The 27,637-nt window shown below is 32.2% G+C and overlaps 1 protein-coding gene across 2 annotated transcripts; it reads left to right on the top strand.

The window, feature by feature from the left end:
- Positions 1-8,058: 8,058 nt before the first annotated feature.
- Positions 8,059-20,799, top strand: LOC148312053 (lysocardiolipin acyltransferase 1-like). 2 transcript variants are annotated; one of them, XR_015839294.1, is made up of 9 exons: positions 8,059-8,198; positions 11,686-11,800; positions 13,761-13,867; positions 14,385-14,748; positions 15,427-15,623; positions 16,199-16,377; positions 16,982-17,085; positions 17,797-18,777; positions 20,286-20,799. XR_015839294.1 is itself a non-coding variant. In XM_088277943.1 (8 exons), the coding sequence occupies exons 2-8, from the start codon at positions 11,734-11,736 to the stop codon at positions 18,039-18,041; spliced, it is 1,263 nt and encodes a 420-aa protein (XP_088134069.1). In that variant the 5' UTR covers positions 8,059-8,198; positions 11,686-11,733; the 3' UTR covers positions 18,042-20,278. The 2 variants fall into 2 exon arrangements, 1 of the variants encoding a protein (XP_088134069.1); XM_088277943.1 differs by lacking the exon at positions 20,286-20,799 and having other exon boundaries at positions 17,797-20,278.
- The last annotated feature ends 6,838 nt before the right edge of the window (positions 20,800-27,637 follow it).

Raw genomic sequence — 27,637 nt, 5'->3', positions numbered from 1 at the left:
AAAGTGTCACACAATCTGTTATCAATTGATGTTTGATCTCAATATTTGTGTTAACCTAGTAGGTATTTGTTGGGTAGTATATGTTTTTTATAATTTTTTTTTTTTAATTTTCAAGTCAAAAGTATTAAACAATTTACTTCAGCGCTTGTTTTACATAAACATTTATGTAATCTTTTGTAAGAGCGATAACAAACACGTATTGGAATTAATTTGCTATATTAGATTTTAAAGCCACTCAGACGCTGATATTTCTGGGTATATCACGCACTGTTTGAACTTCAGGGCTGATGTTGAATGCTGTACTTGATTCCAAAGATTCAATCAGATACCTCATTTAATTACATTGTTCATTTACAACATTTTAAGTGTGTCCAAATACTTGTTCACAATATCTGGATTATCTCCAATTACAGGAGTTATTTATTATCTGGTCAAATTATAAGCTTAATAATAAAAATGAAAATGGTATTTTCTGGCATTTCTCATGTGTGTGATTATAATCCAGGATTCGGACCTCACATACTAATATAAGAGTTTCTGCTTAATAAAAAGCTTCTTTACATCTCACCAATAGATGTCTCTAGTGAAGTTCTAGTGATTCAAGAACAAGGTTTCTAAATTGGTTCATATATATAGAACTTCCAAGAATTTGAGTAGTGTGGTTGTCAATAATGGGTAGAACTTGTGAATGTTACAGGTGTGTAAAGTGATCACTTAAACTAGCCTATGACGGTCGTCAGCCCCGTAAATGCCCAGACTTCCATATTCTTCTTCATCTTTGATGAGATGTCAAAAAATAATACATTGTTCATGACGAAAAATAGTTGTCAAATGACCTGGTGACAATTAACACAGTTGGATGGCCATTCTTGACCCAGATGAAGATGACGCAACACATCTTACAATAAAATTAAGCATCTCCACCCTGCTGATAACAGTGGGATGAATATTGGACAGAGAGATGATTTTTAATAGTGCCGGTACGCATACAATAGCAGTCATCACATCTGTTGTTAACTTCTGGATAGTATAGATGAATCTTATCATGCAAACTAGTTCCAAACGAGTATGGATGAGGTTTGGCATTAATTCAAGAGCTTTCAAATTATTTTTTAAATATCTTATTTTCGTGGACTTATTTGCATAGTTTCCTAATGTTTTTCTTGAATTGTTGGTAATTTTTTTCTGCAATACTGGTTGTTGAAGATTATTCATGTCCACTTTCTATTTTGTCTCACTTGACTGCGTGAATTCCTTTTTTTTGCCTACTAAGTGTTAGTGATTACATTATGATTTTTAAAAAATATCTAAAACAGAAAACCAATTTCACCAAGAGGTCAAATGAAATGACTTCCCAGCTTTGGTAAATATTTATAAACCTATTTTACAAATACTGCTGTAAAATAAAATAAAATCCTTTACTTTGTTAAAATCAAAGTGATAGTTGCTTTTAATAATTATTTAACATTATCGGGGAATGGGAGCATAGAAAATTAATATTGCATGTTTTTATTCGAAAGTGAACTGTTGTTGTTTATTTATGTGTAAACATAGTTGTTAAAATTTGAATGTGACTGTTTTATTATAGGTATATGTATTATGTACGATAAGAAAATTAAAAATACTTGTGTAGAAAGTGACTACTTTTACCATTTTTGATTTTTAATATGTAAATATGTTACAATGACATGATTGACTTGCGCGGGAGACTGGAAAATTATTATTTTTCTTGTTAAGATGTAATATTAAGGCATTGATGTCATTTATGCGTGTGCGAAGGAGAGAAACAGTGATAACATAATGTTTAAGTTACAGTCTAAGTATAATTATAGAATTTATACATATGCCATAACATTTTTTAATTTAGTTTGGTGAAATGGTTTTCTTCTTCTTTACACTATTTTATATTAATCTTACATATATTTATGACGTAGTTTAACTTTTCCATTGCCATATTATTTATTGTAATCAATATCAGGTGTAGTGGTATTTTACTAAAGTTTAGTTCATTAATACCAGTTACCAGTAGCGTGTAAATGAAAATACTTAAAGTTACAATAGTCAACTACTGTAAATTTTATAAAATAACTAATATTCTTAGAATGCCCTCGTATCTCAATAATGAATTGTTATTTCTATATTTTAAAATACCTTTGTTTTGTGCAATAAACAAATTCTGGACTAAATCATAGATAAAAATATTTTTCAAAATCATATTTTGTATATATTTTTATATTTATATTTTATTGATGTACTCTTTTAATTTCAATATAAAAATGACTACAAGTTTCGAATTGCTCTTCCACAAAATGCATTTTTGCTATTGCCGCGTTACTTGTCAAATTGGTAGCTAACGAAGGCAATTTTAAGGATTGTTTGCTTTATCATTTTTCATATTGTCGGGTAATTTCATAGTATCATATATCGTTACTTAACCAATTTAATTTTGTAGTGAAATCTATGAAACCTATAATTTTTGACGGCTGTTTGAAATTAATAAAATCCCATTTTTAGCTTTATTCACAAAATCTTATTCATTTTACCAAAACTGGCATTGCAAATTTGTTTCCTGCCAATTCCAAAATGAATTCAAAAAGGATTTATAAATTTCAATTGGCCTGGGCAATTCTGATGTTTTTTTTCATATCTGATATAGAGTGTTTGTAATTTGACAACACCGTATTTATGTTTAGTATTTTTTTAAATAATTGTTGAGATCTAATTGCCATTATCTATGTCCCATCTAAATAACACTTATTTACCACTCTTCGTACATCATAATTAAGTTGTAATAATGCATTGAAGTGGGGAGCAACGAAATCTGAATACTTTCAATTTTATGAACTATTAACAATAGTGTATTTTCAGAATCAGTCGATTCCATAGTGTAAAAACAAAATCGTTTTGCAGGGACATTAAAATATTTTAGAATTGAGTCTTTCTGTAAAATATATGTTTGTAGTGTTTCCAGTTTGTGGTGGATGAGTTTTGTAAATAACTGAAAACACTATTTTCTCTCCAATAGTTAAGTAAGAATATTAACAATTCTGTATTGTAATCTTTTTTAATACTAGTACAAAATATTTTTTTTCCGGAAAGGCTCGATATTTTTCACAAACATAATAAAGTACCTCCATATTTTTAATATTTAAAAAAATATATTGTCTTTCTATTTTTGTGCAATTCTGATTCTTATACAGTGAATTTTGTATTTGTGTTTATGGCATTGGAAACTTTAACAAAATGTATTTTTTGTCATTTGTTTTATAACATAAATAACCGTTTATTATATTACAAATATATGCAGTCCACTCGCAGTTGAAAGCTTATGTACATACGAGTTCTTTTCGCTCGCTATTATTTTGTTCATTTCAAGCCTAGTTGGATGAATATTTTTTTTGTAAAGAACCAATTTACGGAGTGGCGGAAGTGGATGGATTTTCGAGTGAGCAATTAGATAAGACAATTTTACCCGTGTAATTAGAGTAAGTACTACTCGTTCTCCAGTGCGGTAGAGTAAAGTCGGGTGTAGGAATCTTGTGATAGCCGTATTTAGTTGAGGTTTGCATTTAATTTTTATTGTGTTAACCAGTTTTAAGAATGGGCAGATCTAACCCTAATACTTCTTCAGGCCCAAGGCTCTAGTTGACCTCGATGTAAAGTACAATTATATGATCAGATTAAGTAAGGTAAACAGTATGACATATTCATTGAATAAAATATCTGTGTACTAACTGTGGGATTTGTGTATAAACCATTGTAAGAAATGTATGGAGTAAATATAAATCATTTGTATATAAATATGTGTTTTATTTATTCACCAATTACACTGGCCAACAATGATTTTGTAACTGAAATTTTGATATTATTTTTTGATATCTCATCAAAGATGAAGAAGAATATGGAAGTCTGGACACTTACGGGGATGACGACCGTCATAGGCTGGTTTAAGTGATCACTTTACACACGTGTTACATTCACCAATTCTACCCATTATTGACAACCACGCTACTCAAATTCTTGGAAATTCTGGAAGTATTTGGACACACTCAAAATGTTGTGAAATTTTATGACTGACTTGGACTAAGTTAATCTTCTTATTCAAAGTCTATATGGGGACAAGCTTGTATCACATCAAGTCTTGATGTTACAGTCATATTATTGTTTGTATGGACCCCACACGTTGAAACCGTAATAGTGGTTGGTATCTAGACATGATTTAGTCTAAGGTCTAAAGGATTAAAAAAAAGTATTGATAATTATGGAGTAACAGTGGAAATATAATGACTTATTAATATTGAATACAATAGCGTTATATGTTTAAATATATCCATACATTTTAATAATAATAAATTTTAGTCTATATTAGAATCAAAAATATCCATAACTAAAAAATCCAATGTGCTACATTTTTTTGCTTTGGTTTTTGAATTCAGTTATGCAAAGTGTATAAAAATCAGGTGATTTCATGGTTGTTACAAAATAAAAGTTGTAAATTGTTGGCCAGTGTTATTATTTTCAATATAATATTCCCTTTCCGAGCGCAACACATTTATTTCTTTATTCAAAACTTTGAATAAATAAAAAATTGTTTCTTTATGAACTTTCACATTCAAATTGTTTCTATATCGCTCACTCCTTTCAATAACGTCATATATCAAAAATCGTTAATTTTGAGTTGTGCATGTTTTCGGAATGCCCAAAAAATGTACTATATCCCAGCAAAAGTGGCATATTTTTAACATAATATTTACTCGCTACAGGGCAGAAAGTGTTGTTTTTGCATTTTGAAGAAAAGGTATTGTTTAATTATTTTTTTAAATAAACTAAATATTTTTCAAATGGAGAAAAAACCTTCAGGTTTTACCTAAAAATATCTGTTGGACAGTAAAACGATCAATAAGTGGCTTGATATTTATTTTTAATACATTGTATTATATTTTTAAATATTAAAAGCGTTCTCCTGAAAAATCAAGTTTTTTGATTTATGACGTTCTTGAAAGGAGTGAGCGATATGTATTTTCACGTCCACCTCCAGATAAATTAGTGGTTATAGTATTTGACTACAATACTGTATTAAAATTCCAGGGGGATCAAATTATTTATTCATTAATTACGGACTAGGTCCATTTCAACCACCTCCATAATCTAGTGGTTAATATTATTCGGCTACCATGCTGGAGATCCCGGGTTCAATTCCCAGGGGGGTCAGAATAAATATAATTGTAATTTATACTCTTATATTGGACTGGTACCTGAAGCTCAGGACAAGAATGGGAAGGCAATAAATATAATACAAAGATATAATTAAAAATAAAGTCATCATAACATCAATTTGATGCGGTGCCCTATGCACCATTGGGTGAGAACATGAGCCAGTAGTAATAATAGGACCTATTTAAAACAATAATAACACGAGAATTAAATTTTATAGAACATGGTTTATAATAGAAAACTAAAAACAAGGACAAAATAAATTTGTGAAGAAGACTACAATAACAGGGAGACAGGATCTTGACTACTTATTCAGTGATGTCCAAATCTCACCAGATTTACACATATCCTGTCTCGAGTTCAGATACAGCACGACACAAACAGGACATGAGAGCATCAACCTTTCAAATATTAATGACATTTTAAAACATCAAGGTGAATAGTGCGCTGAAATCAGTTATAGTAAATAAAAACCTATCAGCGGAAGCTAAACTGGCAGTGCACAACGGAGTCCTGGTTCCAATTCTAATGTATGGAAGTGAAACATGGAGTTGGCAAAAGAAGGATGAAAGTAGACTGAATGCAGTCGAAATGCGATCTCTTAGAAGAATGTGCGGCAAAACGATGTATGATAGATGTTCGAATAGTGAAATAATGAAGGAATGCAAAGCATTATCGATAAAATTAAGAAAGGTGTGTTGAGATGGTTTGGACATGTGAAACGAATGAGTGAGGAAAGAACGGTGAAACAAATTTATGAGGCGAATGTAATTGGAAAAAGGAACAGAGGAAGACCGAGAAAAACATGGCACGATCAGGTATGCCAAATACTTGAAAGTGGTCAGGTTAGGAGTCGTAACAGTGTTTGCTAAGACAGAGTGGTGTGGCGTTTGATTCTCTCTGCCTACCCCTGCAGGGAAGCGGCGTGATGGTTAGTTAGTTAGTTGGTTAGTTTTAAAACATCGTTTTTTACAGCCACACAAAAAGTAAAGTAGTAGAGAGCATTAATATCGAAAGCAGGAGTGATGATATTTGTGAATGGGTAATAATGGCTCAATATTCTTCTTCTATTCCCGCCCTAGGATGCATAGGGAACTGAATATTATAAAAATAGTTATCTTGATTGTTAAATACACGAAGGAAAGCTGATCAGCCCTGTGCTTCAGGGTAATATTAAATAAATATTGGAGTATATGTGAACTGTATGTGTATGTATGAAGAGATGCATGAATGTGGAAGAGGCGAAGATTGTTTGTAAAGACAGTTTAGTGTGGCGTTCTATTGTCTCTGCCTACTCCTGCGAAGAGGAGAAGCGGTGTGATGGTAAGTTAAATGTTAATGTAAAATAGTAATACCAGATTATCATCGTGAAAATGTACTCCGCACACAAAAAATAAAATAAAACCTGGTTTTACCCTTAAGTGCACTTAACCCTATCCGAGCCCTGATGGTGCATTGGGTACCATCTATTGAGAAGGCAAGGTGATCAGTCCTGTGTTACGGATCCTTAGGTTTAGGCGTGGAATATATTTGATGGAGCACATACATGTATGGACTATGTTCTACAGGTTTGAGTAAATACTAGACAGCGTTTAGTTTCCAAGATTTTGTTTTACATTTGAATTCAGCATATCGCTCACTCCTTTCAACAACATCATTTATCAAAAAACTTGATTTTTCAGGAGATCGTTTTTAAACTTTAAAAATATAATAAAATGTATTAAAAATAAATATCAAGCCACTTGTTGAACTTTTTACTGTGCAACAGATCCTTTTGGTTAAATCTGAAAGTTTTTTCTCCATTTGAAAAATGTTTAGTTTATTTAAAAAAAAAATTTTATACATTTCCTTTTCTTCAAAATGCAAAAAAAAACACTTCTGCCCCGTAGCGGGTAAATATTAAGTTAAAAATATATTTTCAGGATATTCGGAAAACATGCACAACTGAAAATTGACGATTTTAGATATATGACGTTGTTGAAAGGAGTGAGCGATATAGGAAACCCAAAAGAGATTGTCACTAATTTAATACAAAAAAATAATATAACCACTCAAAAAATGTACATATATATAATGTATGAAAAAAGTAAGTTTCATTTATGGCATTTAGTTAGTTAGATTATTACACTTTTTTTGCAGACAGAAGGGTTTTCATATTGATCAGTGTATATCGAGAAAATAAAATAACAATATCCGCACTCTGGTGGTACATAGGGTACCACATCGGATTACCATGGTTGTAACTTGAACATGAATTTTATGAAGGTAAGTCCCGCTCTCCAGATTCTTACATGAGGGATTCCGAAAGTGAAGCTGTGTGCAATCCCGAATGCCCTATTTATTACTGCTATTTTCCTCTTGCCTACATTTTATTACCCCTCCGTTTCCTTTCCCCACGGAATGTTATTTATTACAGTAGTGGCCTCCGTCCTAAACTATTATGTACATTTAAACTTTTGTTATCGGAAAATAATAAAAAAAAGCTACGCTCTAAATTTCGGTAAGTAGGTACTATTTTTTGTACAGATTTTTTTGACAGTTATTTTATGATGGCAACACAGAGAGAAAGAGGGAGAGGGGTATTCAAATTTTCCATCTCAGGCAGGTAGGGGTGAAAGAGAATAAATGAGGGGGAAATATTGCAACCGTGGACCGGCTAGGAAGCTGTATTGATTTTCTTCCCCCGCCTAATTCCATAACATCACATGCGCTCGAGTAACGCGCGGGAATTTGCGCTTTACGCCTTCTCTGCCGAAGTAGCTTTATCGAATATGTTTTTTAAAGTTAAATAGGACAAGGGATTCTGGATTGCGAACAGTAGATGTACCGTCGCTATGATACGGAATAAGAATAATAATTTCTAGGTGACTACCGGGTTTGTTCGGCCGGGAATTTTCTCGATAGAGCTGAGAGAGGAGCCGACCAGTGAAAATGTTTGGACGTCCTTAGCAAGTGGGATTTTGGTTTTGCACACACACAAAGTGGTGAGTGAAATACCTCTAAATAATAATTTGGTGACAGCTTATTTTGTTTTACGTACACACTCGGTTTGCGAGAAAGCAATTAAAAGGCCATGACTGGTTTTGCATAAATTTTAAAAGCTTGTTGCTTCGTCGCGAACGGAGATAAAGAAAAACGGAAATGGACGGCTGTTAACATATTGAAAACGGAAATGTAACACATTTATTTGTTTATTTGTTTTAAATCAACAGGTTTAATGCTGATTTCCATTTTTTAAGTTTGTGGTGTATTTTTATATACATCGCTCACTTCTTTCAAGAACGTCATAAATCAAAAATAGACAATTTTTACTTGTGCATGTTTTCGAATTGCTCAGATTTTTACTTAATATTTACCTGCTACGGGGCAGAAAGTGTTGTTTTTGCATTTTGAAGAAAAGGTATTGTTTAATTATTTTTTTAAATATACTTAACATTTTTCAAATGGAGAAACAACATTAAGGTTTTACCTAAAAAGATCTGTTGCACAGAAAAAGTTGAATAAGTGGCTTGATATTTATTTTTAATACATTTTATTATATTTTCAAACTTTAAAAACGTTCTCTTGAAAAATCTATTTTTTTTATTTATGACGTTCTTGAAAGGAGTGAGCGACATATCACGTGTATTGATTGGTAAAGTGAAAAGCAGTGCTATATTTAGTTGGAATTTTCCAATGTAATCAGTTACGCCTCAAAAAGGTCGTACAGGTGGGTAAAAAAATTAATGCAAACATCTTTTTAAAGCAAGAATTCAATAATAAAACAGCCTTTTAGATATTACTTTGGAAAAAACGAATAAGAAAACACTTCTAATTTCGGAAAAAATCACAACATATGGTTGCTGAAATACTTTCAATATGGTAGCAGGATTCTTTTAAAACTATTGTCGTTGTATCTTGAACAAGTACACTTTTTAATTTGTTTGGCTTGACTTGGGAGGATGCAAGGTAGCTAGCAACCAACAGAAGACCCTGGAAACAGTTTGTAGTTTCCATATGGTCCACAAGGGAGCGGATATGGATTAATAAAATGGATGAATGAAGGACAGTTCTCTCCAACAAATTAATTATTTCTCAATCAAAATAAAAAAGTAATATTTTCTGAATATTTAACTACCACGTCGGTTCCCCGCAGGGGTAGGCAGAGATTATTAAACGCCATACTACCCTGTATTTGCAAACATTATTTGCCCCTTCCATATTGATGCATTTTTTCCCATACACGCCGATTATTCCGAGTTCTGACCTGTTTACGCCCGAGTAACTATATTCGAAATACTTGAACATGCTAAGTCTTCTTCAGTCTTCTCCTGCTTTCACTTACAATTACATTCGCCTCATAGATTACCGTTCTTGCCTCACTCATTCATAACATATGTCAATCATTTCAACTCGTGTTTCTTAATTTGATGGAAAATGCATATCCTTACATTATTTTCTTATTTCATCATTTGAACATCTATCGTACATCGTTTTGATGCACATTCATCCAGTGAATTATTGTGGAAATTCTAAATATGATAATAAGTATAATTTCATAATCAATATGCTGAAACCACGATGAATCTCCCAAAAATACAAACCCCGTTTTTTTCTGAATTTTTCTTTTTCAGGTAATATATTTTTATAAGGTAATATAATTTTACAAGGTTATACAAGTTTACTAGGTCAATATACACATGTAATATAAGTTTATAAGGTCAATACATACACTAATATAAGTTTACATCCAAACATATGCTTAATAATAATTAAGAGTGATCATGAAAATATACATTTTTGGTTAGATGACAATATAAATTTATGAGAATATATAATGTCTGCCTCCTTAGTATAATGGTCAGCACGCTCGGCTACCGTATTGAATGTTCCGGGTTCGATTCCCAGGGGGGGGTCAAATAAAAATAGTGATTTTTCACTCTAATATTTATTCTATATTACCCTGGACTGGTACCTGAAGCGGAGGGCTGATCACCTTTCCTTCATGTGTTAACGATCAAGATAACACTGCGTTTATATGATACAGTGTACTATGCCACCATCGGGTGTGGATAAGGGGTTTGAATGAATGAAAAAAATTAAATTCATAATCCCATTTTTGGCTTTATTTACGAAATCTTATTAATTTTCCCAAAACTGGCATTGCAAATTTGTTTCCTGCCAATTCCAAAATGAATTCAAGTAGGATTTATGAATCTCAATTGGCCTGGGCAATTCTGATGTTTTTTTTTATATCTAATATTTATTCTATATTACCCTGGACTGGTACCTGAAGCGGAGGGCTGATCACCTTCATGTGTTAACGATCAAGATAATTGATAATTTTATATAATGCAGTGCCCCATGCACCATAGGGTGCGGATGAGGGTTAAAAAGGAAGGATATAATGTATCGATTGTGAACTGAAACCCTACTATAAATGCCAGCGGCTTATCTTAAGCTCTGATTCTGAAACGTTTTAGTTTTAAGGCTTCTCTGCCTGCGTCTGTCAGACGATGCTTTAACTCAAATTGAATAACGCAAAGTCTTGTCTTCAGTTATTTACGACATCGTCAGCGAACGCCGCTTACAGCTCGAACACGGTCAACATAACATTTTTAAATCACAAATAATATTTATTTATTTATTTACGGCATTCCTGCCTTTTACAAAAAGTATAAGAATATTACGTAGAAAATAATAATAAATGATTATATAATTTGAAAAAAAATTAAGATAGTAATAAAAAAATCAAAACTTGGTGGAAAAAACGGTATAAATTAGTTAAGCTAATAATCACCATAAAATTCATACCATTGAAAGCTTTTCCACCGCATGCCCAGATCTGATACAGAAGCATCTAGGCTTCCTGACAGATCTGCTCTTGCAAAGCAATTTTTTGTTGTTGAACTAAGTTGCGAAATTTATTGAAAATGTGAAACAATATAAAATTGTATCCTGATTTTACTGTGAATTTACATTTAAAAGATTTCAATATTCCTGTCACTGCCAATCTAAATAAAATACAAGTTTGTAAATCCGTCACCAAATTTTCTAGAAGTACCCCGGCGTGGGCAGTGAAAGGGATTAGTATTTAGTTCAATTAGTCAGCTAGATCCGATTCCGACCCGACGTTGGCCGGTACACAGACGCCCACAACTCCGGCCAGCACAGCAAACAGACACGAAATAGTGCAAAGACAAAATTCATACCAAGAGATCCAAAAAGTGCTCTTTTAAATTTTGACTTAAAGATATTTGATTGAAGTACTAAAAATATCAACCAATGGCCCGTATTCATTGCCATATCTTAGAATTCTCGGAATAGGAAAGAACATATGGTAGTTAGTTTTCGAATTTAAAATTTACAAAAAGTCACTAAGTAAGGTATTCTTTATTTTTATGAGTGTGTTTTGCACGAGGGTATTTAAAACACAAAATTTTACATAATGATCTGCTAAAAATAAAAATAGGTTTCTGTTCATAATTTCAGTGAGCTTCAGCAAATCAACAACACGGCATCACATGAAATAATTTCAAGATGGGGCTGATGGATGTTTGTAGGGGTGTTATTTTTTGTTCCTTTTGGTTCTTCAGCATATTGTATGGTAAGTAAAATCGATTTCATATTTTTACAACGTGAAACAGCCTTAAGTCAAATAAAATTGTAACATTATGATATACAATTAGTTAAACAAAATTCTACAAAGAAATAATTTTGCTTGCCCTTGTGTTAGAGGCGCAGGTGCATTTGTCATAAAAATGATTTTAATAATATTTTGATAATTTGGTCCACCTCCAGCGTTACGTAGTGTGATGGTCAGCACGCACGGCTACCGTTCTGGTGGTCCCGGGTTCGATTCCCAGGGGGAGGAGGGGATCAAACAAATATAAGTGATTTTTTCACTCATATCAATATAACCCTGGAGCGGAGAGCTTTTCACCTTTCCTTCATGTGTTAACGATCAAGATAACACTGCGTTTATATGATGCAGTCCCCTGTGCACCATTGGGTGGGGATGAGGGTTTAGAGATGTAAAATGAAATCAATATTCTTACAAGGTGAAATGCTGTTACTCGAATAAAATCAATACATTATTATATACAATTAGTAATACAGAATTCTACAATTTAATAATTTTGCTTGCATATTATTCATTTACAGTAGTATTTTCATATATTTTTCTTTTAATATACATAACTCTTTAGTTATAAGTCATACAATAGCATATATTTATACAACTTAAAAAAAAATTAAATAGATAAAATGCATTTGTGCCGACACATGTGAGAGTACATTTGACAAAAAAATGTGGCATTTAAAAAAGGTCTACCTCAAAAATTTATTTTATTTTTAATTATTAATTATTACAAACGTGAAAAATTGCATCTAATTCATCATTTTGGATTGTTTAAGCGACTCCTTTGAAAACAGTTGCCTTTTCAAGATATTCCCTTCATAGACAATCAAATTCCGTAAAAAAAAAACAAATTCAAAATCACGAAAACTGCTTTGTTACGTGCTCAAAGCTAAATCGACGTTGATTGCAATATTTTAATTTCTACTTATAATATTTTAAAATAAACGTTTTACTTTTGAAGCCCCCGTGAAACCCGCTGCGTGGCCACTGCCTAAATTAGCAGTGCCAACACTGCACATTAGTTTTATTACATTCTGTAATATCACAGATTGTATAACGTCTGTTTAAAGTAGTAAAATGTAATTTTTCTCCAACGTACTTTTACGCATGCGCCGGGAAATGTTCAAAAAAGCGCGAATTGATGGAAAGAATTATGCGCAAAAACCAAAATATGCTCATTAACTCATTTGCGCATGCGCGGGAGTATAGAAGATGGTTCTCGCGGGAACCTTCCATTATACGAGTACAAAAAACAGGTGAGACCGAAATACCAATGTTTACGAAATACATATATTTATGTATTTGTTTACACGAAATACATATTTCTTTTTAACATAATTCTTTAGCAATGCGTACATACAATACCACATTTAATACAACTTAAAAAAGATAACTCAATTAAATTTCATCAACGTTTTATTCATGGAATATAAATATCCATCTTTTTCTTTTCAAAGTTATCGATATTTTTAGTATGAAGAACTTTGAATTTTTTTGTGGAATGTTAATATGGTTTATTCACACTAAAATATTTTTTACACACGTTTTATATCTTAAAGACAGTTTAAGATATAAAATGAAGGTTTTATGTTACGGAACACCTTAAAAAGAATAGAGTTAACGTCCCTATAATGCTGAAATAGGTACCGCGTTATCGGAGGGGGTGTTATAGGGAAATAAATATTTTTTATGTTGTATTTCAATTTTAAATGACTCATCACATTCATTTCCACTAGTCACAATGCAAGAATACAATTGAAAACCCTTATAAAATTCCTTCTTACAATTCTTCTAAAAAACCCTTTTAAAAATCCTCTTATAATTTTTTTTAAGCTAAAAGGGTACCTTTGTCAAAGTTGTAGGGGGATTTACTGTACCTAGTACACAATATTTGAGAAATACTGACGATTTAATGAACTTTTTTCAGGTTTTATGATAATATACGCGCCTGTTATGGGCGTTTTGGCTTTGAGCAACGTGACCTTCAGGAAGGCCACTGATAAAATCTTTGCATTTTGGGAACTATATCCAACTGTAAGTACTATAAATCACTTTAAATCTAATAAAAAACAAATAAAATTCATTAAATTATATGTGATTTTTTAATTCAATTCAAATTCTTTTTGACATCTCAACATAGATGAAGAATTATATGGAAGTCTGGGCATTTACAGGGCTTACAGCCGTCATAGGCTTGGTTAAGTGATCACTTTACACAGTGTAACATTCACCAATACCACCCATGATTGACAACCGTACTACTTAAATTCTTGGAACTTCTAATTATATTGTTTAATTTCGAAACAAACTGCTTGAATTTACTAGAATTTCACTAGAGACATCTGTGACGAGATGAAAGAAGCTTTTTATTGAGCAAAAACTCTTTCGTTTGTATGTGAGGTCCGAATCCTGGATTATATTTACATACATGAGAAACGCTAGAAAATATCCTTGAATTTGTATTTACTCAAGAGTCCGTGACACTAACCACGGGACCACAATCCGACACTTCATGAGATTCATGTATTTAATTAATTATCAAAATTTTCAGGCTATGCTACAACTGGTATTCGGAACAAAGATCATCGTCCACGGAGATGCTGTGGATCCTGACGAGATGGCTATCATCGTTATGAACCACAGAACCCGAGTGGACTGGAACTATATATGGCTATGCATGTTCCACGCGACGAAGAAGAAAAAATATCTCACTGACTCTACCCACACGGGAACTTGCGACTCTCTGCAAAATAACCGACAAAACCACGCGGACAGGAATTCCGACAGGACATATGCTGTATCTGACATGAACGCAGATGTGCCGACCAGAGAGTGGAGTGTTTGGGACGCGTTCAATCAACAAACCAAGATGAAATATGTCCTGAAGGATGAAATAAGGCATATACCTGGACCCGGTAAATGGACACCCTCATTTACAAATTAGAAACCTTGCTGTCACTCTTAAAGTGACGACTGACCGGAGCATTTCGTCGTAACATAAGGTCGTAACATCGCTCGCGGCGAGCATCACCAAGCATCCGAAACTATGGATGGAGCGCTCGGCTGGGCGTACTGACTGCCTGAATGCTCGCATCTTAACGTGTTACGTTAAGACGAAATGCTTCAGTCAGTCTCCACCTTTAAACAAGGTTTTATATTGCTTTAGAGAGAGACTTTATCTTATTTACTACTATTACTGGATGTCCCGGGTTCGATTCTCAGGGGGAGTCAAGTAAATATAGGTGATTTTTCACTCTAATTCAATATCACCCTGGACTGGTACTTGAAGAGGAGGGCTGATCACCTTTTCTCTATGTGTTAATGATCAAGATAACACTGCGTTTATATGATATAGTGCCCTATGCACCATCGGGTGTGGATAAGGGGTTTGAATGAATGAAAAAAAAAAATCAAAATCCCATTTTTGGCTTCATAGAATTAACTCTTGATCATTTACCCATACCTTTATTTTGCCTTTGTCGGTATCTACACTTCCAGTTTCAAAGATGGTGTAGCGTAACGGTAGAAAAGGTGCACATCATTCAGTTTTGCATAAATAAAACAATTTTTTGTTATTTTAATAATCGTTTCAGGATGGGTGATGCAGATGAACTGCTTCACGTTCATCAAGAGGGACTGGAGGAAAGATGAAACCACAATGCGGGAAGTAGCGCAATACATGGGCAAACTCAACTACAAATACCATCTCCTCCTCTTTCCGGAAGGAACTGATCTGACGGAAAACAATATTAATAAAAGCGACGCATTTGCCATCCAAAATAAACTACCGGTTAGTGACCGATCGATTTTTCAAATTAAACAGTTTTAATGCTGTGGTTTTTCTTATATTGCTCACTCCTTTCAGCAACGTCATATATCAAAAAAACTTGATTTTTCAGGAGATCGTTTTTTAAGTTTAAAAATATAATAAAATGTATTAAAATAAATATCAAGCCACTTATTGAACTTTTTACTGTCCAACAGATCTTTTTAGGTAAAACCTAAATGTTTTTCCTCAATTTGAAAAATATTTTGTTTATTTAAAAAAAATAATTATACAATCCTTCAAAATGCAAAAACAACACTTTCTGCCCTATAGCGGATAAATATTAACTTAAAAATATGCCGCTTTTGCTGGGATATAGTACATTTTCTGGGCATTTCGAAAACATGCACAACTCTAAATTGACGATTTTTGAAATATGGCGTTGTTGAAAGGAGTGAGCGATATGTATGATAAAATTTCCGAAGACTTTTTTTGTCAAAAAGGTCCATTTCAAATCTAGTGGACATTGCAATGCGTTGTAAGAGCAAAAATAATGAGTGTTACAAAAAAAAAATTAAATAATTTTTATTTTCAACTAGATGTACCGCCACGTTCTCCACCCGCGCACGCGGGGCTTCACCCACCTCACCCGCACGATAGGAAAAGATCTCGAGGCCGTGTATGACATCACAGTGGCCTACGCGGGATGCAATGGCTGCCGACTGCTAGATCTCGTATTGGGAAGATTTCCACCGGAAGTGCACTTCACTATCAAAAGGTGAGCAAAGAGTGTAGTTCGTGCACCGCACGCTGCATATGCAACCTGAGGACGCAAGTCTCTTTGTCGGTTCCTTCATTCGATGTAGAAATAGACCTAATTAAGGACCAAGAAAAGCTTTTGTACAATACTTTAAAAGTGGTCTCCGGTTAATAAATTTATGTTTTTCTTTAATAAAAAATCTTAAGGTCCAGTATCCGATAAATCGCAACTTAATTTTCTTTAAACCCAGGTAACATTTGACGCAATTGATTTTATTTTCTTGCACCATTTTCGTATTGAAAAAATAAGTTTTTCTTCGAAATAAATTTTGAAAAGAAAACAGTTTTGAATAGAAATGTAAGGAATTAAAAAAATATTTTTTCAATACATAATACATTCTCAAAGAAAACAATAAAATTCAACATGTATTCTAAAAAAAAAATGAGCGTAACCTGACATCCGACTCTCAGCGCAGCCAGCCTCTTAATGAACTCTATTATTGCGAGTAAGGCCTATTTAAAAATATACAAAAGCTCGTTTTTAACTTTTCTTCAATTGTTAAAAAATTGGAACTTAAAATAGATGGTTCTAGATATTTATAAGTTTTTTTATCTTTACACAGGCATGCTGCTGAGTCTCTCCCAAAGGATGATGAGGGATTGGGGGTTTGGTTAAACGACAAGTGGAAGAACAAAGAAGAACAGCTCAAAGATTTCGAAAAACACGGTGAGTTTTGATGGTATTTGTTTAGCAGGAATGTGCATTTTAGCTGTTAAAAATGAACCAACGTGTATAGCAAATTGCCTATACTCAGGCGTATTTACGGCAAAATTATATTGTAAACTGCAAAACCCGCTCGGTTATTCATATCCTTCATCTTACTCATTTTTGAGTGGTGCATTGCATCGAATTGACGTCGTGTTAATCGATCTTGATTATGCAAACGCAGACTACTTGTCCTGCATCCCAGATATAGCAGCGAAGTATGTTTGATGTGATGCTCAGATTGAAGGATATTACTGCAATATGGGAAAGGACTACTATGTACTATGAGGGAGGGAAAAGGGAATAAACAGGAATAATGGCTACGGTACCCGAGGTTGTAAATATAACCATACAAGTATATTTATTGAAAGCTGTTCCACCGCATTCCCAGATCTGATTCAGAAGCATCTAGGCTTCCTGACAGACCTTCTCTTGCAAACAATTTTTTTGTTGTTTTATGAATTAAGTTGCAAACTTTACAGAAGAAAAAAAATGTATCCCAATTTAACTGTTTATTTACATTTAAAAGCTTTCAATATCCCAGTTAATATGAATCTAAATAAATACAAGTTTGTAAAACCACCACCAAATTTTCTAGAAGTGCCCCGGCGTAGGCAGTTTTTGAATTAAGTTTTACGATTGTTTAATTTAATATTGCGATCAAATTGGCAGGGCGCTTCGTGAACGTATCCAACAGGCTAGAAAACCTCAACAAAAGGGAGCTGGCGGTGGCGCTCGTGTTCTGGAGCAGCTTCGTCGCTTGCAGCCCGCTGCTCCTCACCAACTTCCCCGTCATCGGCGTTCTGGGCACGACTTGCTGCTTATTCTTCACCTCCTTGAACCTGGCTTCCAAAGGATTCCAGCAGATTGAGATGGACATGTTCAAGGTTAGAGAGAAATGCGGGATGAACTTTTAAAAAGCTAACAAGGATATATCTGGATATCGAGCAGTGTGACCTTCCTTTCTGGGAGGTTTCGGATCGCTTTGCAGCATCAGAGAGGATATACCTAGAACACTAACTGATGAAATACACTACAAAAAGAAACTGAACTTACGCAATTACGCAATCATCACGCGTTTTCCCGAATTTTACTCGTACGAATCCGCGATTAAACATACAGATTTCGAAAAAGCATTCGCGCGATGTAGTCGCGCGTCGTTGATGCGCAATTTTGATAGAATCGGTGTCTTAATTGAGATTCGCGCGATAGTCGCGTCGCATCTTCGGGGACGAACAAAGGACATTGCGTGAACAAGGACTCGCTCGGCTATCTATTAGGACAGTGTGCCGCATTTTTTTCTATTCAAGGTACACGCTACAAGCTACTAACTTAAGAAATTTCAAAGGTGCATATTTACCATATTATGGAAACATATTGAACATTTGTTAAATGCGAAATGTGAGCCTATTTAATTAAGCGCAGGCAATCAAAATTTGGAGCAATTGTTTTCACAAAACTAGACTTTTTTCCTCGGCACACCAACTAATCACCATGGTACACCAGTGTGCCGGGGCACACAATTTGCAGAACATTGTATTAGGACTCCCAATTTTCGCCATGGCAGTTTGATTACGTCATTAATTCGCGCGATGATCGCGTATTTGCGTTGTATTAGGACGAGGCGTAAATGTATATACATATAATACATAGGTACGTAAATGTAAAGATGGACGGGAAGAGCATCAGGTTTCAGGACCATGTCCGGTATCTTGGTGTTCAACTGGACAGATCTCAGTCGTTCCTCACGCACATCAAGACCGCCTCGGTAAAGGCTAAAAATTTGTTTTTCCATTTGCGTCGCCTAAGTTGTGTTGAATGGGGTATTCGTTTTCCAGCCCTGCGGATACTATATCGTGGATCCTATGTGGCTCAGGTTACGTATGCGGCTCAGGTATGGGTACATCGTTTGGATATCGGGGTGGCTAGACTGGCACTGCTTCGTGGACAGAGGGTTCCCTTGCTGGCACTGACAAGGGCATATCGGACTGTGGCGTCTGAGACCCTTCCTGTGCTCGCAGGAGTTCTCCCGATAGACTTGGAGACCAGAGAGGCAGTAGCAAAACGGTCTGTGAGGAAAGGAGAGAGTTTGGAATACTTCGGTATCGTGCTGCGCCCTTCCGAGACAGGATTTAGCGAGTTATGTAACGTCATGCGAGGCTTAACTCTCAATCAATGGCAGAATAGATGGGATATGGCACGAACAGGGAGATGGACGTGGTCTTTTTTACCTTCCATCAGACACAGGATGTGTAGCGAGTTTTTGGTTTTTGATCATCATACTGCACAAATGGTCTCTGGTCACGGGGAGTTTAGAGACAAGCTTTATAAGCTTGGACTTTCCTCTGTTTCGGGCTGTGCTTGCGGCGATGAACATCAATCAGCCGAACACATCCTGTGGCATTGTGTGCTATTGGATGACGCCAGAGATGAGATGCTGAATGGTCTGACAGGGGTCATGCGACCAGCGTGGAATGTGGATCTGATGGCCAACAGTACGAATTTTGCACTCTTCCGTCGGTTTGTCCGGACTTGGGTATCTCGTTGGGAACTCCTCAGATGCGCGGACGCCTAGGTGAGATTGATTTGGTGGGACAGGCTGCTGTTCCTGTGGGATGCTGATACGGCCAGGACTGTGCTTCCTTCCGAGCGGAACGCACACGTTCTTTTGTGTTTTGTCCTCCCCTTACGGGGGTGGTATTTGGATCCTCTGCCTTTGTTAACCCAGGAAGTCCTTCTTTATTAATGGTTTTTTTTTCTTCTCTTAATGTATATAACGGTGTTTTTTGTTTTTAAATATTAGTTACTAGTTCTCTATTACTTTAGTCTTTAAGTCATTGTTAGTGTTCGTCTTAAATTGTATTCTGTTTTTTTTTATTCTTGGAAACAGTGTTATTTTTTTTTTTTTTGTTGTGTTCTTATTGTTTTTATTTTATTAAAATTAAAAGAGGTAATGAGGGGATCCCGAGGGGTGGGGACGAAGTGTCGGCCTCTGTCCGTACATCCTCCTCCCCCCTCATTAATTGAATAGAGCAATATTTATTTCTTCAGAAATATTTTGAAGATTTTCCTCTATGTGCAGCTGACAGAGAGTCCCTCAGGACTCTATAACTGCTGCGGGTGGATGGTGGGCTCAGATTCCAAAAAAAAAAAATACATAGGTACTATACCGTACAGGCGTCGACGTCTTTCTGGCCTTTTTGGATTTATTTTTGTCATGCGCATGAGCATGTTTTTAAACGCATTCCATCATTATTCTGTTATTGAGCATTTTTCAAGCTCTAATCTTAGAAAAATCTAAGACATTTGATTTACTTGAATTTCTTTGACGATCAATTACTTTGAGTCTTCTGAGAAAAGAAATATGGTAACTGATTGCACTTTCTGTGAATAATACCCACTTGTCATTTGTACTTAAATTCCTTTTGCCAAAACAAGTTAATTCTTTCAATTATAAGCTTGGAATTACGTAGAAGTGTTTGCTATTTTATATTTATAGTAGAAAAGTGTGATTTTAATTAATATAATAAGTCTGCGTGTGCATAGGTAATATTTTAAAGTGAAACATTTTTGATGTTAATAAGATATTGGAGAAAATGTCATTTTTTAAGATTTACATAATCAATATCGTATATAACGTACGAAAATATTATTTACAGACTGACCAAAAAAAAATTTCAAAAAACTTCACGTTGAGTGAAATTGCCCCCTACAGGATTGGTTTTCTAAATTTTTGGTCACGTTCTTGGTTATGCATACATCAAATCCACATCGTTCATCCGTAGGAAGAAAAGATAATCACCGATAATAGCACCGGTCTTTATCATTTAATTTAATTTTTCTCATAACCACTTATAACATTCGGGTTATGTTTTTTTTTTCAAAATAATAATTGATAATCCATGCGGTAAGAAGTAAAATAAAATCGGGTAAATAAATTTAAATAAAACAATGGCTGTTACTTAAAGTCGGTACGCGATTTTAAATCTCAGAGTTGGCTGTGATCAAAAATTCACTAAGCTATTTTTGTTTATTTTGATAGAAATTAATTCATGTGTGGCGTTCCATTATGAGAGGAAATCGAAATGTTCATGAAAGGGTAATTTTCAAATTTAATGTAATGTAATGTGATTTAAAGCTCCTTATGATCGGATCGTGGGAATCTAATCGTGCCAAGTCCAATTTTTCCAGAAATAAATAAATTATTGAATTTTATAAATATGAATAAACGAGTCTTTACGGGTATCATTTTTTATTCGTTACTTGCGCTTCTAAGCTTTTGTAAACAAGAACGGCAAATTAGCGACAATTATGACATTTTTCTCACACTCGGAAAAACGATTACAAAATTACCCCACAAAACTATTGATAAAAACATTATATTTGTATTGAAATAAGTAAAAATGATCTAAATACTATCAGTGTTTACTTGGTAAAATCTCAATTTTTTCATAATTTCAAGAAATTAGTTAAATTTCGTACATCAAAAATACAATACTGCAATTACTCAGTACTTTTTCGCTTTTTGTTTTGTTATATTTTGAAAAATCAAATTGTAGACTTGGCACTTTTTGGAATCCGGGTTTTATTTAGTAAATTTCATATTACTAAGTCATATTTTTTCGAAATTGTAATGTTTTGTGAATATATTTTTCATGAATATTCAAATAAAAAATATTGTACTCAACATTTGTATTGTTAGCTATAAAAAAAAGTGTACATTGAAATTTTGACAAACGAATTCCGAGAATACGAGTAGGAACTATAATAAAAATATGAGAGTAATTTGTATATATAATACTAAATAATTACTCTTTAATTTTAAGGTACAGTAAGTTTTTCGCCCCTTATATATAAGCTTTTAGTATTAACTTTTGGGATTTTAATGTTTTTTCATAATTTTTTTAAAAATATTGTTTAAATAATAATGCATTCGGTTCAATGAAATATTGCGCATCGATAAAATATTCCGCAATAGAAGTGATGAACTTGCTTTAATCGCAGAGGCATTTATAGTTAATTTTCTTGGATAAATATTACATTAAAGGGTCTGGATAGCCACATTCTTCTATTTTGCTTACAATTTTTTATTTATTTATTACGCTTACAAAAGTTATTTTTTAAGTTTATTTCATTTTCTTAACATTTCTACTTACAATCTTAAAATTAAAAACGCATTTCTCTCCAATAAAGAGACTGAGCTCTTGCGCTTGGCGAGAGATTGACATAAATATCTTAAAATAACATTTTGATTTGACTCCATTCAATTAAAATATTTCGTAAAGTAAAGAATATATACTTTCAAGTTTTCCTGAATACTACATCCGAAATCAATGTTTTTCAAATCCCATCATAAAAGCGACGCACTCACGCTCATCCTATACACAAATATCCATTTTTCTCGCATCTTATATATTTTTTCATTGCGATGTCACATGATTCTTCATTAATTGAAAAGTTTTTTTGTTAGCATAATTATCAAAAAAAGTATTTTTTCTTTGTGAAAATCGTAAATAAGTATTAAATTTGAAGTATGTCATTGAATTCTTACAACGTAATTGCTATATAAGTGTAAATAAAAAAAAAATGAACGCACGGGCTCCTTTGATAAAAATAATAGGTCTTAAGGATGTCTGAGTAATTTGTAAATATATTGACATTACTCAACTCTGTTATTGATAACATAAAGTAGATTTAAGTTTGTATAATAAATAATTTACATATATATATACATAATTAGAAGTGTATTTGTGTAAAGATATATTATAACAGTATATAACGTGCACAAATTAAAAATATAATAGTATCGAGTAATGTGTACATATAGAAATAACTAGTTTTATTTAAATTAAGATAAATATATACTTTGAAAAATATTATAACGGTTCAAAACATTGTCAAATTTGAAATATTACCGAGTGGGAGAATAATTTGAGCATTTAGAAATTACACATTTAATTTTGAATAACGATAACATATATAGCAAAAAATATTTTTTTTAAAATATAAAAACAAATAAAAAAGTGGCCATATAAAAATAGGATTGTGTGAGAGTAATTTGTTTATATAAGTATATAGAAATTACTCAACGATAATATACATACTTAGAATGAATTTGTAAATATATTATAATACCTACTCAGAAGCAGTGTCAAATAGAAAATAGTTTTGAGAATGAGAGTAATTTGTACATATAGAAATTACTTGTTAAATTCAAATTACGATATTATAAATATATAATAAAAATTTAATTTTCAAAGATATTTGGAACCATTCGGAACAGAAGCAAATAAAAAATAGTTTTGAAAGTGAGAGTAATTTGTAGGTACATATAGGAATTACTCGTAGCCTTAAATATTATATATATAAATATATATATATGTATATATATATATATATATATATATATATATATATATATATATATATATATATATATATATATATATATATATATATATATATATATATATATATATATATATATATATATATATATATATATATATATATGTGTGTATATGTCCGCCTTCGTAGTGTAATGGTCAGCACGCTCGGTTACCGTTCTGGAGGTCCCGGGTTCGATTCCCAAGGGGGGTAAAAATAAATATGAATAAATATAGAATACATATAATATTGAATAAATATTACAGTGATTTTTTCACTGTAATATTTATTCAATATTACCATGGACTAATACCTGAAGCGGAGGGCTGATCACCCTTCCTTCATGTGTAAAACGATCATGATAACACTGCGTTTATAAGACGCAGTGCCCTATGCACCATTGGGGTGCGGATAAGGGTTTTATTATATATATATATATATATAACTTAAAAATTAGGTTAATTTATTCTTAGTACACGATAACATACATACATAATTGGAAATGTATTTGTAAATTTATAAAATACTTAAAAGCAGCGCAAAATTAAAAATAGTATTGAGCGTGAGAGTAATTTGTACATATTTAAATTACTCGTTAAATTTAAATTACGATAATGTCAACTTTAAAATTGTGTTTTAAACTTTAAAACTCAGAGGTATCGGATAGTGACAATTATCGAAGTTCCATGGTATATTTTTACTAATTCACACTAATTTTCCTCACGGGATCCATCCTTTCAGCGACAAAATAAATAAATATCCCAGACTATTTGTATTTTTGGTATATTGAATTTCACCAGAACAATTATTCCGACTTGTCTTGTCAAATTTACAACCTCTTACAGTAAACAAAACATTTATTTTGTAATTCTTTCAGACTCTTTTCATTCTTCATACATTCAGGCATCTCATCATACATTTTCAAACCCTTTATTAAACATTAAACAATTTTGTGACTCGGTTTTTTTTTCAACAATGGCAGTCTTATTTTATCCTTATTTCTAGTAATATGTTCATGAAAATTTTTGTTTAACACTATTTTATCCTCAAAATTTTTGGGTTATTTATCGTTTAAAAATTTATACATAAAGATCAGCATATTAAATTTAAGTTTTACAGATAACCAGTTGAGTTCTTCTCTCATTTTTTCTATATAATTATAGTATAAATATATAATAGTGTAAAATAAGTAATGTTTATTTTTAAGCCATATGTGTACATAAGAAACGGATAAAAATAAAATTCGAAAGATTGTAAAAATAACGAACAAAAAAATGCATTTACTATTAATGTACGTTTTGTAATATTTGTTTTCTTTTTTGGCGTGGTGGGTTTAAAATTTATTATAAATGATATACGCTGGTGAAATTTATACGATTATACGTATTTTATTAAAAAACGGTGTTTACCTCTTAAAATGTATACGTACTTTTGTAAAAACATGTCACTCAATGTATTTTTGATATAATTTAACTATACTTACCAATATCACATATATTATTAAAATGTTTTATTTACATTCCTGCAGACTTTTATCATTTTCAAAAAATGTATTCGGAAATATTTTTAGATAATCGTATTTGTTTTTTATTCATATTTACAACAAATATTTATATCTTGGCAGATTTTACACCCCTTTCACTTTTGATGTAAAAAAAATAACATTCTGACTTATTATGGTATAACTAAAGTCACTTTCCAAATATTTTTGATAATTTGATCAATCTACACTTTTAAAATTAAATTCAGGGAATCTGTTCCGGAAGAAGAAAAACTGAAATAAATCCTAATTTATTTAATGACACGTATTTATGTAGTACATATGCTGATATAAAAAATTCAAATGACAAAAATACTTATTTTTTTTAAAATGTGACAAAATTCGTTTATCAATTCGCTTTCATAACTTTATCACCGGTTATTTAAGACCAAATATGTTTTAAAGACAATGTATTCAATTTACAGCTTTTAATTTCAAATAACAAAATAATTATTTAATAATTGATATTATTTCCATGCTAAAAAATTAACCTTTGTTTCCATATGTATATTTCACTTATATTTTACTTTACCGTACTGAGTGCGAGAGTAATTTGTACATATAGACATTAATTTTGAATAGCGATAACATATTGATGAAAAATGTAATTGTAAATATATAAAAAAACAAATAAAAAAGTGGCCAAATTAAACATAGGATTTTGCGAGAGTAATTTGTAAATATAGAAATTACTCATTTAAGTAATATACGATAATATACATAATTAGAATAATTTGTAGACTATAATTTATCTATATTTATATATATATATATATATATATATATATATATATATATATATATATATATATATATATATATATATATATATATATATATATATATATATATATATATATATATATATATATATATATATATATATATATATATATATATATATATATATATATATATATATATATATATATATATATATATATATATATAATTATACATAATAAGAAATGTATTTGTAGTAAGAGTGAATTTGTAGACTTTAATTTTCCGCGTACTATGATTTCCGCGTACTAAACAAAATAGAAAAATTGAAATGTTCAATAATGATGTTTGAATACCAACATGTGCACTACATATTTTATGACTGATTTGTGTGAAAGTTCAGACGGTGAATTTGTTACGAGTTAACTGAGCAGATAAAATACTACGTATGTACAAGTAGCAGTAGTGAACACATGTATAGATACGTAACGAGTATTCGAGAATTTTCTATAAAATCGCTTTACTAAACAAGGTATCTGAATTTATTCAACTCAGTCATCACGAGTGAGTAATGCTTTCTCTGAATAATAATTTCTCTCCATAGACCGCGCCATCAACTTTATATAATGAAAAGTTTCTACAAATTTATTGTTTATTACTTAACGGATAAATTCACTATGGTTGATGATGGTATTAAAAATATTTTTTTTAATGAGCAGAATTTTAAATTTATATAAATATTCTCATTTTATGAAACATTTCAAAATTTAAAAAAAAGTGAAAATAAATCAAAATTAATACTTTAAGAATGTAATACAAACAGCATATAAGTATTACAGGGCTCGGTATCGGTAGTAATAACTCGTAATTAGGATGTAGTTTATTCAACAGGTCGCTTGATCATTCAAGGACAAGTGTGTGCAGTCTCCTTTGTATCAATCTTATAAGGGTTGGATCTTGTAACATAAACATTCCCCGCGTACATTGCCGTACATTGCCGTAACACAAGAAAATGGCGCCGAATCGTTGTTCTAGCTCATTTCACGATAAAACCATTTTTTTTAATTAAAAAGAGAAATACTTTTGATTTTTTTTATTTACAAAAATACTTCAATTTCATGCTATTTCTGTGAGCCTAAGCGGCTCATTATTAGAAATAGGTATCAAATTGTGGTATCGTAAATTCGAACCGAGAAACTCAAGAGTCCGCGACACTAACCACGGGACCACAAGCCGACACCGACCTGACTACTATAGTATGTACAATATGTAAAACATCACCCTTATATTGTGTATTAAAAACTAACCACCACTATTTTATCCAACATGGATAAAAATATTTTTCTTTTTATGGTTCAATTTTTCTTGTCTTAATTTTCCCCAACTAACCCTTATCTTAGAACGGATAGAATTGAAAGAAGAAACGAAAAGGATGTAAATATTCAAAGCCAAGAAGAGGATTTTTTGGAATAATTATCAAAACTAAAATATTCAATTTTTTTCATTTAATACATAGTTTTTAAATCTAAGTAAATTTGTAAGATTCAATCCATAGTAATTAACATGTATTACGAGTAAATGGTGATGATGATATGTATAAAATTATTTTAAAAAGTACTCACTGTGGATTCTTCATTGTGCCAAAAGACAGAATTCGAGTAAACACGTTTGTAAAATATTATGTAGGTACTTTCATATAATTCTATACTAAATATTATCAATGTATCTCTATAACCCTTTGGCTACTAAAATCCGATATACTGGTTTTTGGTACTCTAGCGAGAAATAACGGATCCGTCGGATCTGACGTCACGAATTGTAAAAGTACCAGATACATTTTGGACGGAATTTTAGGGATTCCTT

Source organism: Brachycentrus maculatus, unplaced genomic scaffold, assembly GCF_059751285.1.
Source record: "Brachycentrus maculatus isolate JH-2025_06_01 unplaced genomic scaffold, ASM5975128v1 h1tg000050l, whole genome shotgun sequence".
Lineage (NCBI taxonomy): Eukaryota > Metazoa > Arthropoda > Insecta > Trichoptera > Brachycentridae > Brachycentrus > Brachycentrus maculatus.
Note: the sequence above shows the minus strand (reverse complement) of the source record. Positions and strands in the feature narration are given on the sequence as shown.

Coding starts and splice junctions, on each gene's coding strand:
- LOC148312053 (XM_088277943.1), top strand. CDS start 11,734: ATGGGGCTGATGGATGTTTGTAGGGGTGTTATTTTTTGTTCCTTTTGG. Junction 14,749..15,426: donor AAGGCATATACCTGGACCCG/GTAAATGGACAC, acceptor TAATCGTTTCAG/GATGGGTGATGCAGATGAAC. Junction 17,086..17,796: donor CAAAGATTTCGAAAAACACG/GTGAGTTTTGAT, acceptor TCAAATTGGCAG/GGCGCTTCGTGAACGTATCC.